At 38.6% G+C, this 13,313-nt stretch overlaps 1 protein-coding gene across 9 annotated transcripts in view; it reads right to left on the reverse strand.

The window, feature by feature from the left end:
- LOC145507206 (uncharacterized) overlaps nt 1-13,313 on the reverse strand; it is an 83,725-nt gene that overhangs the window by 48,963 nt on the left and 21,449 nt on the right. For 7 of the 9 annotated variants that reach the window (XR_014054688.1, XR_014054683.1, XR_014054689.1 and 4 more), the window contains exons 1-2: nt 8,686-9,249; nt 48-196 (exon numbers count right to left, since the gene is read on the reverse strand). Coding sequence is in view for 1 of the 9 variants with exons in the window: in XM_081493260.1 (XP_081349386.1) it covers nt 48-196 (149 nt within the window). In the remaining 8 variants the exon portion in view is untranslated. Of the gene's footprint in view, nt 1-47; nt 197-8,685; nt 9,266-13,313 lie in introns of those variants that run through there. The other 2 variants (XR_014054682.1, XM_081493260.1) reach the window with 2 other exon arrangements.

The following is a 13,313-nucleotide window of genomic DNA, read 5'->3' on the forward strand; positions in this document are numbered from 1 at the left end:
CCATTATCATTTCTCTCCTGGACTGTTGGAATAGATTCCTAACTCACCTTTCTGCTTTCAGCTTTGTCACCCTGATGTCTCTGCTCTGCATGGGATCCTGAGTGATAATTCTAATAAGGAAATTACACCACATCACTGCTGAATCTTCAGTGCCTTCAGTACTTTCTGCTACATAGTTGTCACTCAGGAAATTTTGCTGAATGAAGAAAAAAGAAATATACTTTAGAGAAAGGAATTAAATATAATAGCTCTGGCATATATGTATATATTAGTTCCTTTCGTGGTTCAGTCTCATTATCACTCATAAACTGCCTTCTTGAATTTGGGGGAAACATATCAACCTCTATCATTCTTCCTTACCAACCCACAGCTGAGCACCCCAAAATGTGATATTGAGAGTAGCCTTGTGGGTTTATCATGTTGTAGCCACATGTTCTGGGAAACAAACTCACTCAGAAGGGCAATGCAGATAGTGGAGTGCAGTTTATTACACCAGCGGCCCCAAGGCAGAGGCTTCTCTTAGCCAAGGACCCCGACCAGTTTTTGTGAAAACCTTATATACCCTAAGCGTAGGTGCCTAAACTCATCTCCCCCAATTCCCTGAAACTAGTCTGAACAAAGGAAAAAGATAGATACAATCAAAGTTAACCAGTGGTTCACATGCCTTAAGCCTAGGTAGTTAACAGTGGACAATTATCAATAGCTTGTGGTAATACCCCAATAAGCATAATAGAATGTATGATTCTATTCGGTTACACAGATAGTTAGGGTACTCTTTTAGGTGATGGAGAGCCCTGTGGCTTTTCCTTCTGGGGGCCTGGTTTTCCAGTTAGTATGTCGTTTCCATAGATACTGGGCATACAGCTCAAAGTCCACAGTCCAGCCCAAGATGGAGTCCTGCTTTCGAGATAGAGCCTGTTCTGTTTCCTCCTTCAATCACAATAGAGAGCATATGTTGATGCCCTCCCTTTTGCTCTCTAGCATGAAATAGGAAATTCGCTGACATGAACCACTCCATCAATTGAGGAGACTATACCTTCATGATAGTTAAAATTATTTTCAAGAACCAACATGTTTGTGCTGCAACTCAAAGTGTCAGGCATATAGAGCCTATAATATACATCTAACTAGAATTGGCAAGGACTTCCCCAGGTGGCACTAGTGGTAAAAAACCCACCTGCCAATGCATGAGATATAAGAGATGCAGGTTCGATCCCTGGGTCAAGAAGATCCCCTGGAGGAGGGCAAGACAACCCACTCCAGTATTCCTGCCTGAAGAATCTCATGGACAGAGGAGCCTAGTGGGCTGCAGCCCATAGGGTCACAAAGAATCGGGCATGACTGAAGAGACTTAGCATGCATGCATAATAGGCAGGATCACAGAGGGTTGGCGAGGGGATTTGTTGACTGATGAGAGAACTTGTACAGCTCCTAGGATCACACCATATACTTAACCCACCAATGTATAGCATCAGTCCTAACTTTGACATTTATTATTCAGTATGTAGATATTTTGCTGCTGCTGCTAAGTCGCTTCAGTCGTGTCTGACTCTGTGCGACCCCACAGACGGCAGCCCACCAGGCTCCGCCATCCCTGGGATTCTCCAGGCAAGAATACTGGAGTGGGTTGCCATTTCCTTCTCCAGTGCATGAAAGGGAAAAGTGAAAGTGAAGTCGCTCAGTCGTGTCCGACTCTTCGCGACCTCATGGACTGTAGCCTACCAGGCTCCTCCGTCCATGGGATTTTCCAGGCAAGAGTACTGGAGTGGGGTGCCATTGCCTTCTCCATGTAGATATTTTAGGAGGTTAGTATTCAGATTGGTTTCAGTAGTTTATCAATTTTTTTCTAAAGTTCACATATGACAAAATGGGAAAAATCAGAAGTCGATTTTCTCTTTTTTCCTAAGGAAACTAAACTTCTTGTAATCAATCTACTGACTAGTTAATTAACAAGAGCTGAATAAAACCTCTAGGCCATGAAGCACTTAATTTGCCTTGGGATTCTAATCCAGCTAAATGCCAAGTCTCTGGGGAGAGACACTATCTTGCTACATTGTATTCTTGGTAAACTGTTTGGAATTACAAAGAACCAGGGAAGCCCAGAAAGAATAAGTAGCTTTTGGCCCAAGAAGCTCTTTGGCAAGATAGACCTGGATGCCTATGCTTGTCAGTCTCCATTAAGCATTAAGAAAAAGAAAGATTGAGGAAAAAGCAATTTATGTCTCTGAAAGCCTTCTTATATGTAACACAAGAGAAACCAAATTGGTAAACCAATACAGGTTAGTTGTGCTATGTCCCTGTGACCTTGTTGTAACGAATGGTAAAAAATAATAGAAAGCTGTTGCCTTTTCACTAAATCTGCTATATTTTAAGATCATGAACTACTTCAATATATAAGAGAAAAACATAATGCTTTTCAGTGTGAAACAACAGATGCCAAGATTTTGTGGCTTCAGGGTCAGCATCCTGAAGAAAATTTAGCCACAAGAAAAGTAGAAAATTGAGTCTATAATTTACACTCTAGCTTCTATTTTTGGCTTTATTTGATGACAGGAGGCCCCGGGTTAATTATGGCAGGTCTAGTATTCAGGAAGAAGCAGAGTCAAGGCAGGGGTAGTATGCTGTACAAATAGCTACTCCCATTAGCTGCTGCTGCTGCTGCTGCTAAGTCGCTTCAGTCGTGTCCGACTCTGTGCAACCCCATAGAAGTTAGCCTTGGGATATTTCATTTGGGATGCCAGTGTTCAATGCTGCTGAACTTGACACCAATCTAGTGGTATCTAAAAGGCTCATTTTGCTTCAGTAGTTTTCACTTCCTTGAGTCACAGTTAACGATGACACATTTGTTTGTCAGGTGAAGGTGAGTGGCCGTTTATGCTCATTAGGAATTTATTGAGGGAATTTTAAGTCTTTCAAAATCTAGCATTATTTGCTTAAAGAAATTCGTGTTCAATGCAGTGGCAGAAGTCAAGAATATAATCAATTATTGAAAAGAGAAAGCAGTTATGTTGCTAAAAAATGAATGGAGAAATAATAAAGTCAGGGGAGCCCTGTGATAAGGTAGAGGACTGCTTCCAGGGCCCAGACCCGACAATGATAGGGATTATTGTTAGTGAGCATGAGACAAGGCCAAAGGCTCTTTATTCATGATCTGGCAGAGATAGAGAAAGACCAGGAGAAGAGAAATAGGGCAGCAGATGATGGATTGGATTGAGTAAGGGTGACATGTAAATGTAGGTTTTTAAGCCACATGCTTGTTTGTACAGAAAGTGAAGCATGATAAAAATATGGAAAAAAACAATATTTTGCCCCAAATTGAAAGTTAATATTAGATTTATCCTTTCCAAGTGCAAGATAGCAGAGGACAGATCAAAACATATAATTTGATTAAAAGAAGTGAATACAGAATCCTTTCTCTGAGCTCAGACTCTTCGCATGCCAAGGAAAATGATCTCCCCAATCCCATGTCTCATATTGGAAAGGACTCAGAGGGTTGTATTTATATGCTGACTTTTAATCTGCAAGTGAAATTTTCTTTTAAGTGAAGAATAGATAAATTATTTCAAAGAGCAGTTTGTTTCCCTGAAATGTGTTAAAGATTCCAAGTATAAAAAGAATGGGATATTTTTAAAATTAATTTCTTAATTTAATTTAAAGAGTTGGAACAGCTTCATTAATCTTTGCATGTGAATCTTTGAAGCAGACAACAATCATATGATATCCTTTCCATATTTCACACGGGACATCTCTGGTAATAAGAGTTAATGGGCTTCTGAACCTCAACAATAGTATGGGACTGTGAGGACCTACTAACGTTAAGTTTTAGATTATAGTCTTAAACTTAGGGATCTTGTTAGTTAAGCCATGTTGCACTTAAATACATTTTAAAGATGCAAATGAAAGCATTTGGGTCTTTTGATGGACATATGTCTTGAAAGGCTGAAACTAGAATTAATTATTTGAAAGATGATTTAATTTTATCTGGGCTTTCCCCCAAAAAGCTTCTAGCATAGATGTTATAAATGTGCACAGATTCCTCAGCATGAATAAAAGATTACCATCTTCTGTCCCATGGGAAAAGTATAAACTTCTATAGATACCACTATAAATAGTGCTATGCTTAAGAATATATTGATGTATATTCTACATGCCTAAGAGTATGCTGAAAAAAGAGTGCATTTACTTTAAGAACATTAGGTTAGTGATGAAAAGATGAAACTATACTATATCTAGGTATTTGTTAAGGTCTTTGTCAATTCTTGTTTTACATGCTTTTCTAGTTAATAATGTTGGTGATATTGACACCAGATAGATGGTGTCTTTTTTTTTATTCTCTTTGAACTGCAAGTCCACATCTTCCCATTGTGAAGGGTGCTGTTTTAGACATGTCAAGGTGTCTTGGTGTCCCCATTCATGAGCAAAGATGATACCACTTAACGCATAGTGCTGTAATGAAGGATAAATGAGAAGATGTGCATGTAGCAGGGACTGAAGCTAAGACTCACATGGGGTTTATGTGCATAGACAACACCACTTCATTACCTTCCCTTAGACCTTCTCTGCATTCTAAATAGTCTAACAGTCTGAGAACATCCCAGGTTTGGTTCTAAGCTATCTTTTGCATAGGACCACTCAGACTGCAGGGAAAGAACTTAAAGCTTGTCTATTGTGAGCTTCCTTGGTGGCTCAGTGGTAAAGAATCCACCTGTCAATGCAGGAGACACAGGTTCAATCCCTGATCCAGGAAGATCTCACATGGCACAGGGCAACTAAGCCTGTGCACCACAATTACTGAGCCTGTATATATGTAGATTCTTAAAAATCCAGTAAACTAATGAATATAACCAAAAAAAGAAGCAGACTCACACATACAGAGAACAAACCAGTGGTTACAGATGGGAGGCAATATAAGGGTGGGGAAGTGGAAGGCACACACTATTGAGTGTAAGATAGGCTACAAGGATGTATTGTACAATATGGGGAATATAGCCAATATTTCATAATAACTGAAATGGAGTATAACCTTTGAAACTTGTATTTAAAAAATAAAAATGAACACACAATGAAGTGAACAGTAGCATGGGAGGTGGTGGTAGGGATGAAGTCCAAACAGCGCTGAGCGGCTGGAGGCAGCTAAGCAAAGAAGCAATTCTTTGCTTGGTGTTTAAAATGGTAGCAACATTGAATATGTATATCTTTCTTCTGTGGAATGCTAAGTATTTTTTAAAAGAGAATCCTGACTCATCACTGCAGAAGCACAGCGCACACACTAAAAATAGCAGAATGGCTCTGCAGTGGGTGATAGTCGGTTTTGCTTTTCAAATAGAGGGGTGATCTACAGAGAATAGAATTATCTCCTGGCTAGAGGACCCTGTCAGCTGCGGGGGGGATTTTCCTTCCGATGATTAATAAGAAACAGCAGAGATAGAGGGCAGGGAGGAAGAAGTATGTGGACTTTGAGGAAAGTGAGCTTCCTAGGTGGCGCTAGTGGTAAATAACCGGCCTGCCAGTGCAGGAGATATGAGTCATGGGTTCGATCCCTGCATTGGGAAGATCTCCTGGAGAAAGGCAGGGCAACCTGCTGCAGTCTTGCCTAGAGAATCTCATGGACAGAGGAGCCTGGCGAGCTACAGTATCTAGGGTGGCAGAGTCGGACCCAGCTGAAACGAATTAGCACGCATGCATGGTACTGTTTCTGTAAGCATTTCTCCTCACTTCTATTAATGGAAATTAACATACACTCTGGTTTCCTCAACGTCTAGATCAAATTGACTTTAGCCAAGAAGCAAGCCAAACAGATACCTTTACAAAGTTCTCAATTCTATTTTGGCTTAGATTTGGGAAAAGCTATTCTGCACACCAGCCTGGTTTTGCCCGACCTCATGTCATGGCCTCAGAGGAAAGTCAATTGCTGAGAAAGTTCATAGGGACAACAAGACACCTTCTACAGAATCTAATGTTTGGGATCTTGACCGTCCCCACAGTTGGGTTCACTGGTTCTTTATGATCGAGTGACCAGAGTTACCACCTAAAGAGCCTCAGTGTGAAACTGAGGGTCTCTCCTGGCCAGAGCTGCAAAGACTGGACCATCTCTCTGTTTCGACACACAATGGCTCTTTAAAGACAAACACTGCATCACCCCACCACAGTGAATTCTGGTCAACTCCAAGTGAGCCTACACACCCCACTAAAATGTTGATTTATCAAATCATTGCTGAATGACACATTTAAAGTAGAATCATTAAATGCTATGCTTTAACATTTTTGTAAGAAATTATTTGAAAGTAAAAGGAGAGAAAGAAGGATTTTTTAAAAAACCTTCAGCTTATATTAATGAAAGATTGCAAAATTTAGTCTAATATTTTCATTATATTCTAACATATATTCAAACATATTTCCTTCATTTTACAAACATAGTACGAATATATTTTGATTAAGAAAATTTTCTATTATTTTTACTCAAGTTTCCAGCTTCAAGAGGAGATTTCTGAAACCAATTGATTCTGCTTTTGATGTTTTGGTAGTTTCTGCAACCCATTTTGGTCCTATTATCTATCTATGACACTTTAATAGAAATACTTTGAAAATAGAATTGTTAAATATTTTAAATAATAGCAGGTGTGCATAATGCTTGCTTTAATGTTCTTTTCTTGTATCTTGACATGTTACCCCAAATCTTCAATGACTTGAATATCATAAAATGTACAGTAATGACTCTTAAAAACACCTAAACAGTTGGGTACTATGTTTTATCTTGAGCTAAGTGGGAGTTATGCTAGTGAGTCTCATTGTGACCACTGCCACAAATTCTTCCCTGAGACATTGATAAATGCAGAAATAGGTCTCTTTACTGTTAAGTTTCTCTGATTTGTCCATTCTATAGATATCACTGAATATTGAAAGAAGAAAAATATATGGGTCCTTTAAATAGCCTTAAAGTTTCAATATAAATACATTTATTGGGTGGTCATTTCAGTATCAATTTCTGTGAAAAGACATTTTCAAAGATGAAATATATAACATTCCATTCCAGATCAGCTTTCAAAAATAAACATTTGCAATGATTTTGATGTTAGAGAACACTAACTTAAATCCCAATTAGGAAGATGTTATTCTCCCTCAAATAACTACTTTCATGTGTGTACCTGTATTAAAAAAAATTGTTTTCAAATATTATTAAGTTCGAATTCTGTCAGTAAAAATTTTATCATCTCTCTTGTTACAAAAGTACCTACATAATATCTTTGATTTTGCCTCCAGGCCTACAAAATCTAAAATATTTGTTGTTCAACCCTTTATAGAAAGAAATATACTAACTCTGTTTTAAGGAAATTGTCCTAGTTGTAGGAGGGAAGATGGATTATAGGGTGGTGAGGGGTTGGGTGAGGGTGCTATTATAGATGTTCAGGTGAGAGAAGATGGTGTTTAGAAACAGGCAGGAGTGTCAGAGTGGTCTTCTGCCTGAAAGGAGAGTGTTGAACCTTTTCCACATACCCTTGACAAGAGTAGGGAGGGATGGAAGTCACATTCCCCTGATCTAAAAAAGAGTTTCTTTAAAACAACCACTACTAGAAACTAGGGATGATAATAGATAACACATATTGATTGGTGCTTTTATCAGGTACTATTATAAGAATGGCTTCCCAGGTAGTGCTAGTGGTAAAGAATCTGCCTGCCAATGCAGAAGATGCAGGAGATGCAGGTTCGATCCCTGGGTCAGGAAGATCCCCTGGAGAAGGAAATGGCAACCCACTCCAGTATTCCTGCCTGGAAAATTCCATGGACAGAGGAGAGTGGTGGGCTGTAGTCCATGGGGTCGCAAAGGGCCAGACACTACTGAATGACTGAGCACACACATTTTAAGAGTAGAACAAATATTAATTTATTCAATCATCATCATAACCCTATGCTTTAGGAGTTATTTTATCTCGATTTTACAGACTGGGTTTCTGAGTTACCGAGAAATTTTACCAGTGTCAGAGGAGTGGTAACTAGAGGCATGGGATTTAAACTGAAGCAATCTGGCACCTGCGCTTGTGTCTTTCCTGACTATGCTGCCTCTTCCAGAAAGAAGGCAGGCAGCTAGTGCAGGTCATGGCTGAATATCTGCAGAGACAGTAAGCTTGTTGCTCTGTTCCCCATACTTAGTGGAACACGGGAAAGAGAAGAGATAGCAGGTGGATTCTCAATGCTGGGTGTGGCAAGGACAGAGGGGTCAGACAGACTCTGTGGAAGAAGCTGGGCTGCAGCTATCTTGTGAGTACCTGATGGCAGAGTTCTGCCTACTGAGGTATAACTCTGAAAAACAAGAAGTGAGAGAGAAAATGGGGGAGATGGAGCTACAGAATATCTTTGATATCAGCAAACTGTGCATTGTGGAGACTTCTATATATTTTCCTGAAGAACTTAACACATGCGCCACTTGGTGAGTGGTTGGGACGGGGTGGATAATACTCGAACACCTGCCACACAGAAGATGATGACAGCCTAGAGAAGTGTTTAGTAACAAAAGGTATTTTTAAAAAAGTGTCTCCTTTTCTCTACCTCAGCTCACCCCTAACACTGCTAGAGATGTAATGAAAGCAAAATTGTATGTGTGTGTGGCAGGGAGTGGCAGACTGGTGGGGAGCAGAGACAGAATGAGGGCAAGGGAAGAAGGACGGATAAGTCCAGCTTAGTTCTCACCTTAGTTCCTCCATGTTGTTCTGAATGAGTGAGTAAGTGAAAGTCGCTCAGTCATTTCCGACTCTTTGTGACCTCATGGACTGTATACTCCGTGGAATTCTCCAGGCCAGAATACTGGAGTGGGTAGCCTTTCTCTTCTCCAGGGGATCTTCCAAGCCCAGGGATCGAACCCAGGTCTGAGCCTGCCTAAATGGAAAGTTCAAATTTCTCTCCTACATAGACATCATATACTTAGAGAATGTGAATCAATTTTACTGTGGAATAATGCCAATAAATAGATCTGATTATCCAAAGAATACTGTAAAAGCATTTCATGGGGCAGAACAACTTGATAATATTGATTACATGTCATGTTATATAAATTTCTTTGCAAATAAATTTATCTTAATTTTGAAAATTGTTCAATGAAAATTGGTGGCTCTTTCCCAGGTTACTCAATGGTAAAGAATCTGCCTGTCAATGAGGTAGATGCAGGAGATTCAAGTTCAATGGATCCCTGGGTCAGAAAAATCCCCTAGAGGAGGAAATGGCAACATGCTCCAGTATTCTTGCCTAGAAAATTCCATGGACAGAGGAACCCAGCGGGCTACATCCATGGGGTCACAAAGAGTCAGACATGACTGAATAAACAACGACGACATTCACTGTATACAATGTAGTTTCCCATTTCCACCCTCAATTTCAATCTGTGATGAACCCCAAGTCATGTAGACAAACCTAAAATGAAATGAAACAGCTTGATTCATGGTAAAGAACTGTTCATCTTAGAATCTGAGAGAACTGTCTGTATATGTGTAGGACTTGAAAATTATTATAATTATTGAGTCAATTGCAACTGATTTGCCAAACAATTACATCATCAATAAAACAGAAAATGGGAGGTGTCCTATAATATTCAAAAAGCCACACTCTCATTCTCAAATTTCATCCATTCAAGCAATGTAAAAATATCATAAAGACTATATTCATTCATTTATTCAATAACATTTTATTAAGTACAAGGCTTGTTTTAGGTACTGGTGATTCAGTCGTGAAGGAAATAAAATTCCTTTTTCTTATAAAACTTATATTTAGTAAATATATATAGATGTGGGTGGTTTGGGGGGAGGGAGATAGAGAAGAGACAGACAATAAACAAAAAAAATAAGTAAATTATATAACAGGATAGAAAGTGACAGGTGTTGTGGGAAAAAAATAAAGCAAGGTTGGGAGATGAGGGTTGTGTAGGGAAGTGGTTTGCAATTTTAAAAAAGGGTTCTTCCCAGTAATATATGTGTATATGTAAGATTAGTTTTCATGTGGCAAAACATCATACAAAGGCTAGAGTTTTTTTTTATTGGTTGGGGGAATTACAATATAGCCATCCATTTTCCAAGGCAGGAATATGTAATCTTGTAATGAAGACTGTACAGAGGTACAGAATAGCCTACTTAAGCATTATGAGCTCATCAAGCATCTCTGCATCATGGTCCCTAATATCTTCTAGTGAAGAAATAAAACTATTTCACTGGAAGCAGATGCCTTTATGGTTCTTATAAGGAATGCAAGGAATAGTTTAGAATGGAAGACTAAGATAAGATATATTTATTTCTATACTGGTTTTCAAAAGCATCCAGTTATCAATCATCCATTCATCCATCTATCTGTCAACCCATTCATCCCAAATTATTTACTGAGTATGTATCATATAAGATGATACTGTTAAAGTGCTGCACTCAATTTGCCAGCAAATTTGGAAATCTCAGCGGTGGCCACAGGACTAGAAAATGTCAGTTTTCATTCCAATTCCAAAGAAAGGCAATGCCAAAGAATGGTCAAACTACCCCACCATTGCACTCATCTCACACGCTAGCAAAGTAATGCTCAACATTCTCCAAGTCAGGCTTCAAAAGTATGTGAACCATGAAGTTCCAGATGTTCAAGCTGGATTTAGAAAAGGCAGAGGAACAAGAGATCCAATTGCCAACATCCATTGGATAATTGAAAAATCAGGAGAGTTGTATAAAAACATCTGCTTCTGCTTTATTGACTACGCCAAAGCCTTTGACTGTGTGAATCACAACAAATTGTGGAAAATTCTTAAGAAATGGCACTACCAGATCAGCTGACCTGCCTCCTGAGAAATCTGTATGCAGGTCAAGAAGCAAGTTAGAAGTGGACATGGAACAACAGACTGGTTCCAAATTAGGAAAGGAGTACATCAGGCGGTGTATTGTCACCCTGCTTATTTAACTTATAAGCAGAGTGCATCATGCAAAATGCCTGGCTGGATGAAGCATAAGCTGGAATCAAGATTGCCGAGAGAACTATCGATAATCTAGATATGCAGGTGACACCACCCTTATGGCAGAAAGTGAAAAAGAGCTAAAGAGCCTCTTGATTAAAGTGAAAGGGGAGAGTGAAAAAGTTGGCTTAAAACTCAACATTCAAAAAGCAAAGATCATGGTATCCTATCCCATTACTCCATGGCAAATAGATGGGGAAACAATGGAAACAATGACACACTTTATTTTCTTGGGCTCCAAAAATCACTGCAGATGGTGACTGCAGCTATGAAATTAAATGATGCTTGCTCTTTGGAAGAAAAGTTATGACCAACCTAGATAGCATAGTAAAAAGCAGAGACATTACTTTGCCAGCAAAGTTCCATCTAGTCAAAGCTATGGTTTTTCCAGTAGTCATGTATGGATGTGAGAGTTGGACTATAAAGAAAGCTGAGTGCCAAAAAATTGATGCTTTTGAACTGTGGACTCTTGAGAGTCCTTTGGACAGCAAGAAGATCCAACCAGTCAATCCTAAAGGAAATCAGTCCTGAATATTCATTGGAAGGACTGATACTGAAGGTGAAACTCCAATATTTTGGCCACCTGATAGGAAGAACTGACTCACTAGAAAAAAACCTTCATGTTGGAAAAGATTGAAGGCGGGAGGAGATGGGGATGACAGAGGATGAAATGGTTGGATGGCATCACCAACTCAATGGACATGAGTTTGAGCAAGCTCCTGGAGTTGGTAATGGACAGGGAAGCCTGGTGTGCTGCAATCCAAGGGGTCACAAAAAGTCAGACATGACTGAGCTACTGAACTGACTGATGTATCATATCCTAGGTATTTTGCAAAAGGGCTGGAACTATAAAAGTGTTCATGTTCTAGGTGAAAGAGATAATACAATTAATATTAATATCTAATTAATAATAAAATTAGGGATTATATTCTAGAGATTTAAGTGCTTGCTATACTATTTAAGGAAAATGTCTACAAATTTCACTTAACATCAGAACAAAACACAAACAATTCCTTGAAAAATGAAGGAACATACCTTCTTATAAATGGTGTGTAGAAGATCTTTAGTTTAATGGTAAAGGTGATGAGCTAGGACATTTCCACAGGAAATTTCATAGTGTGATAAGTATTATAAAAATCAAATGGAAAATAAGAAGAGTTAGCTATTGAAATGTCTTCTAAATAGTATTATTAGTTAATATTAGAAAGAATTGCTATTGTTGTTCAGTTGCTCAGTCATGTCCAGCTCTTGGCAACCCCATCGATTGCAGTTTGCCAGGCTTCCCTGTCCTTCACTGTCTCCCAGAGTTTGCTCAAATTCATGTCCATTGAGTCAGTGAGGCTATTTAACCATCTCATCCTCTGCTACCCTCTTCTCCTTTTGCCTTCAATCTTTCCCAGCATCAGGGTCATTTCAGTGAGTTGGCTGTTTGGATTAGATGGCCAAAGTATTGGAGCTTCAGCATCAGTCCTTCCAATGAATATTCAGGGTTGATTTCCTGTAGGATTGACTGGTTTGCTCTCCTTGCAGTCCAAGGGACTCTCAAACATCTTATCCAGCACCACAGTTAGAAAGCATCAGTTCCTTGGCACTCGGCCTTCTTTATGGACCAACTCTTACATCCATACATAGCTACTGGAAAAACCATAGCTTTGAGTATACAGATCTTTGAATTCTAGTTATTGGCATTGTAAAAGTCACATTCAAGTAGAAATAGTTTTATTTCCTTTAGTATAATTTTCAAGATGGCACTGACAACTTCATATTAGTATATCATTTTCAAATTCTTGTGTTTATAATCATTTAGTATTTTAAACATTGCATGTTTTAATTATAGAAATATTAAATAAATGCATTATCATAACTATTTTTAAAAAGTCAGATAAAATAATAGTTTCAATTATCATTGTTAATTTTTTCTATGTGCTTATTGCATATATGTGTACATAAAGAATATATAATTTTGTGTAGCTAGTTCATAAAATAAATGATGCTGTAAATGTATTGGTCTACAACTTGCATTTCTGCTTTACAGTGCACCCTGGAGATTGTTTCACATTGTGTAAATACTGATATATCACTTTTTTTTCAAGAGCTACGCTGCATGATTTTACATAATTTTCAGTGTCACAGACAAAGTTATGAAGAAAGTCATTGTATATGCCCTCTACATGTGGGTAGGTATTTCTTTAGAAAAGGTGCTGAAGAGTCCAACTGCTGAGTGACAGCATAGAATGGTTAAAAGTATATTTTGACTTCTAATGGTGCTTACAAATTATTGCCTAAAAGAACTGTGCCAATTTTTACTCCTACCAGTAGTGTATGACTATAGCTAATACTCCCA

Source organism: Giraffa tippelskirchi, chromosome 5 (genome assembly GCF_054371585.1).
Source record: "Giraffa tippelskirchi isolate mGirTip1 chromosome 5, T2T-mGirTip1v1.2.pri, whole genome shotgun sequence".
In the NCBI taxonomy this organism is placed as follows: Eukaryota; Metazoa; Chordata; class Mammalia; order Artiodactyla; family Giraffidae; genus Giraffa; species Giraffa tippelskirchi.